The sequence below is a fragment of the Antrostomus carolinensis genome, unplaced genomic scaffold (assembly GCF_000700745.2).
Source record: "Antrostomus carolinensis isolate BGI_N321 unplaced genomic scaffold, ASM70074v2 scaffold13316, whole genome shotgun sequence".
In the NCBI taxonomy this organism is placed as follows: domain Eukaryota; kingdom Metazoa; phylum Chordata; class Aves; order Caprimulgiformes; family Caprimulgidae; genus Antrostomus; species Antrostomus carolinensis.
The window spans coordinates 66,742-70,452 of NW_010322573.1; the positions used below are offsets into that span (position 1 = coordinate 66,742).

At 39.2% G+C, this 3,711-nt stretch overlaps 1 protein-coding gene across 2 annotated transcripts in view; it reads right to left on the reverse strand.

The window, feature by feature from the left end:
* Positions 1–2,999, reverse strand: part of FAR1 (fatty acyl-CoA reductase 1) — a 24,532-nt gene extending 21,533 nt beyond the window's left edge. For both annotated transcript variants that reach the window (XM_010170280.1, XM_010170279.1), the window contains exon 1: positions 2,809–2,999. In XM_010170280.1, coding sequence (XP_010168582.1) covers positions 2,809–2,997 — 189 coding nt within the window. In that variant the 5' untranslated portion in view covers positions 2,998–2,999. The remainder of the gene's footprint in view (positions 1–2,808) is intronic.
* Between the last annotated feature and the right edge of the window lie 712 nt (positions 3,000–3,711).

Genomic DNA, 3,711 nt, shown 5'->3' on the forward strand with positions numbered 1-3,711 from the left:
CACTGAATGCAAACACTTAAAAGACATTTCCTTAGAGAATGAACATAATTTATACTTGAAAACAACTTGACTTAAGTCACCTAAAGGTGTAGCTTCATGACTCTTAAGGCAATATAAGTTTGCACTGCTACCAGAGTGGCCCCGCTCCCAACTTCATTTCCACATTGCTTCTCCTGCACTGGCAATAGCAAGCAGTCCAATGGCTGTGTGAGCGCACAAGCTTGCTCCAGCTAAAAAAATAGGGGTTTTTTCAGCTCAGCTGTGAGCTAATGCAGCTCACTGTGTGGCCACCTAAAGTAGTAGCAGTAATGCTAGAGTGAGAATATGGGATATCTCCAGTGACAGAGGTCTTGAATTGATTTCCTGAATATGAAGCTTCACTTTAAAGAACAGAGTTGCCAAGACAGCATTTAAAGCCTCTGCAATTCTTAATTCACACGGTACAGCAAACAGTGCTTACCTAAGGGCAGGAAGCTTTTTGTCATTTTGAAAACAAACCTGCTATGTTTTCAGCTGGAATGATGGTGCCTGCCTCCAGAGAACTGAAGCAACTGCCTTTTAACCACATTAACGTGCGGTATGCATTCTAATAGAAAAGCAGTCCTAAGGATAAGCACTTAAACAAAGAACTGGTTTGGTACTTTTAGTTTGTACTTTGTATCTGTTCTGCCCCTTTTCACATCCATAGCCATATATTATTCCTACATACCTCATACTAGCACTGACACCAGTACAAAGAGGAACAAGAACAAACACCTAGAGCACATGCAATACATATGGCAAATTATCAGAGGAATTTGATATCTGAAGTCCAAAGGAAGTAGAAACCTCAACATTTTTTGCCTATTTGCAGCTCCATTTATTTTAATTATCACAATCATCCATTTAGATATTAAACTCTTCAAGAAATGGAATGTCCAAGCATCTGTCCAACACTTAATGAGCCCATACAAATTGTGAAAAATTACTGCAGGGCCTTTACAACTGGAAAACTTAAGACAACATACCTTCATAAAAAATTTCATAGTCTTTTGGAGGAATCTTCATTACATTAGTGCCAGTTAAACAATACACTTTCAATGTGTCTCAGCATGTGATGAACACAAAATATCTGGCCCTATCTACATCTCTGCATAGATGTGCAACACCACACCTTTAAGCTCTCACTGCAGGATTAAGATGTAGGACTACCTCAAGCAGTTGTCTTTCTTACCAGGATTTCCACTGTCAACCTGTTCCAGCAATAAATACCCACCAAGACTCATAAAACACATCAGATTATACCTACTCCTGCTGATATAACAGACTATAACCAGAAGATCTGAACTCAAATTTAAAAGCCTTTTACAACACATGAGTTTCCCAAAAGCTATACTGAGGCTTAAGTCTTACTGAAGCTTAAGTCAGCCCACGCTACTGCTACTCTCCCTCCTCTACAAGTATTCCCAATTTTTTATCTGGGCAATAGTGTACACAAAAAGGGGACTGACGAACTTTTCCTTTCTCATCTCAGAGCTTAGTCTGGAGATCTTTTCCTTGTTTCAGGGAGTGACAAACTGAGGGTTTTATGTAGAGAGAATATGCAACTATTTTAAGACAGAACCCCACCATAACTCATTCTGCTGCTTTCTATGACATTGCACAGGACTGCACACAGATGCTGTTCAGCAATGAGCTGCAGTTTTGACATGGTGACAGGAAATAATTTACTAGGGACACAGCCATCCTCATCTCTGCTGTAACCTTAACTAGTTAGAATAACAGAAATTCACCACCTTACTTTAAACAACTTACCCCTCCTACCCTAAAGGCATTCATACTTTCCTACCAATTCCCTCAAAGCACATTCTAAGCGTGCACTTTGTATACAGAGACTACACTGCATTTCAGCGTATTTCCTAAGCCCCAAAAATCAAACTGCCAACTCCCACGTCCCATAAGAGAAAAACCTGGATAGAAATAAACAAACTCTGCTTTAGCCAAGTTGATGCTAGAAACCTCTCCCCTTCCCGTTCATCCTTCTCACTATAAACAGGATACTCTGTATGAGAGAGATGGGCTCCACTGATGGATGGCTCTGCATGCAGTAAGAACGCCCAGCTGAGCTCACCAGAATATTAAGGGAATGAGCCTTTTCAGGAGGGAAGTATCCCACCCAGCACACACTGAGAATCTTTTAGATAACCACTTTAATACTTCCACAGCACAGAATTTCAATGCCACTAGTTCGTAGTAATCTGCATGATCAACAGAAATCCTTAATAGAATCTATAAGGACAAACATTTCTGTTCTGTTTACAAATATAAGCTATTTAAACAACCTATTAGATCACATATTCTTGCTTACTGATGGATCCAATAGTGCATTCAAGAAAAATGAAGTAGTAAGTAAATAAAATAAGGCACAAGGCGGGGGGGGGAAAAAAAAAAAAAGGAGAGGCTTGCTTGAGATATAAAGGACTCAATCCCATCTTACAACTCTCACTCCATACCACCTCTTGCACTTGATTATACCTTCTCTTAACAAGTTTTAACTCAGGTGTTTTATTTCTCAATTCTGTTTTACAGCTGAACATCCTCCTCCTGAAATAAATACAGGATAATTCTCCACCACTGGCTTTTCTAGAGATTAACAGCTGGGAAACCAGCCATAAAATCCAAGACCTGGCAGTGCTTCTATATTTCTGTTAGAACAAAAAACATTTAAAACCAATATTTTGCTTTAGACAAACTTAAGTCATTTGCAAAATGACACTGGAATATTATAAAGAACAACAAAAATGTACTTTGTTAGCATATGACACATACCTTACAGCTGGTAATTTCTTCTATTCGTGCTTCAGGTGTCTGCCCTGCTTTGTGTCTTACCAATACATACACTGCTTTCACTTTAGGACAAGATCTGAGCAGCTTTTCCAGAAGCACTTTTCCCATGAAGCCTGTAGCTCCTGTCAGGAGGACGTTCTTTCCTTCATAGTATTCAGGTATGGAAACCATTATGACCTTAGCAAAAGTTAAAGACAGAAGTATATTAAAGAATTTCTAGGAGTTGAGATTTGCAGAAGATATAAACAAACAACACGGAGGCAAACATTCAGCCTCATACCTGAAAGAAATGCTTAACAGCTTTTTTCCCCACCTATAACCAGTATTTAAAGATATCCTTTTTTTACCACATTCCAAAAGTCCCACAGGGTCATTATAGTCAACCCAGATCTTCTTGCAAACTGCCCCTGTCAACAGTGTCTTAATGAATTAGACATCCACTCAAGTCTAGGGAAATAGCTCAACTTTAGTCTATTTTTATCTCTGTGCGTGGTCTTTTACCACTCTAAGTGGCTGCTCCATGTAAATTAAAGGTCATATCATTAAAATATAATCACAAGTAGATACTTCAAATAGGCTGACAGAAGACAGGGAGCCAGGCATCTGCCAATTGCTGGCCCCGGTATTTTGCCTGTGTCAGCAAAGTCCCCTGTCAGTGTTCAGCTGAGCCTTCCTACAAATATTTCCAGGCCAGAGAGAAGGCACAGTTAGTTTCTCTGTATAAGACCTGCTGTTTTTTGCATTAATCAAAAACATACAGTTTCACAGATAATACAGGCTTTCAACCTTTTCATCAATTAAGTTTTGGGGTTTTTTCCCCCCCAAAAAAGTGATTAGAACTCTCACACAAACTAAAGATTTGGGTTAACCACAAATATGCCTCCT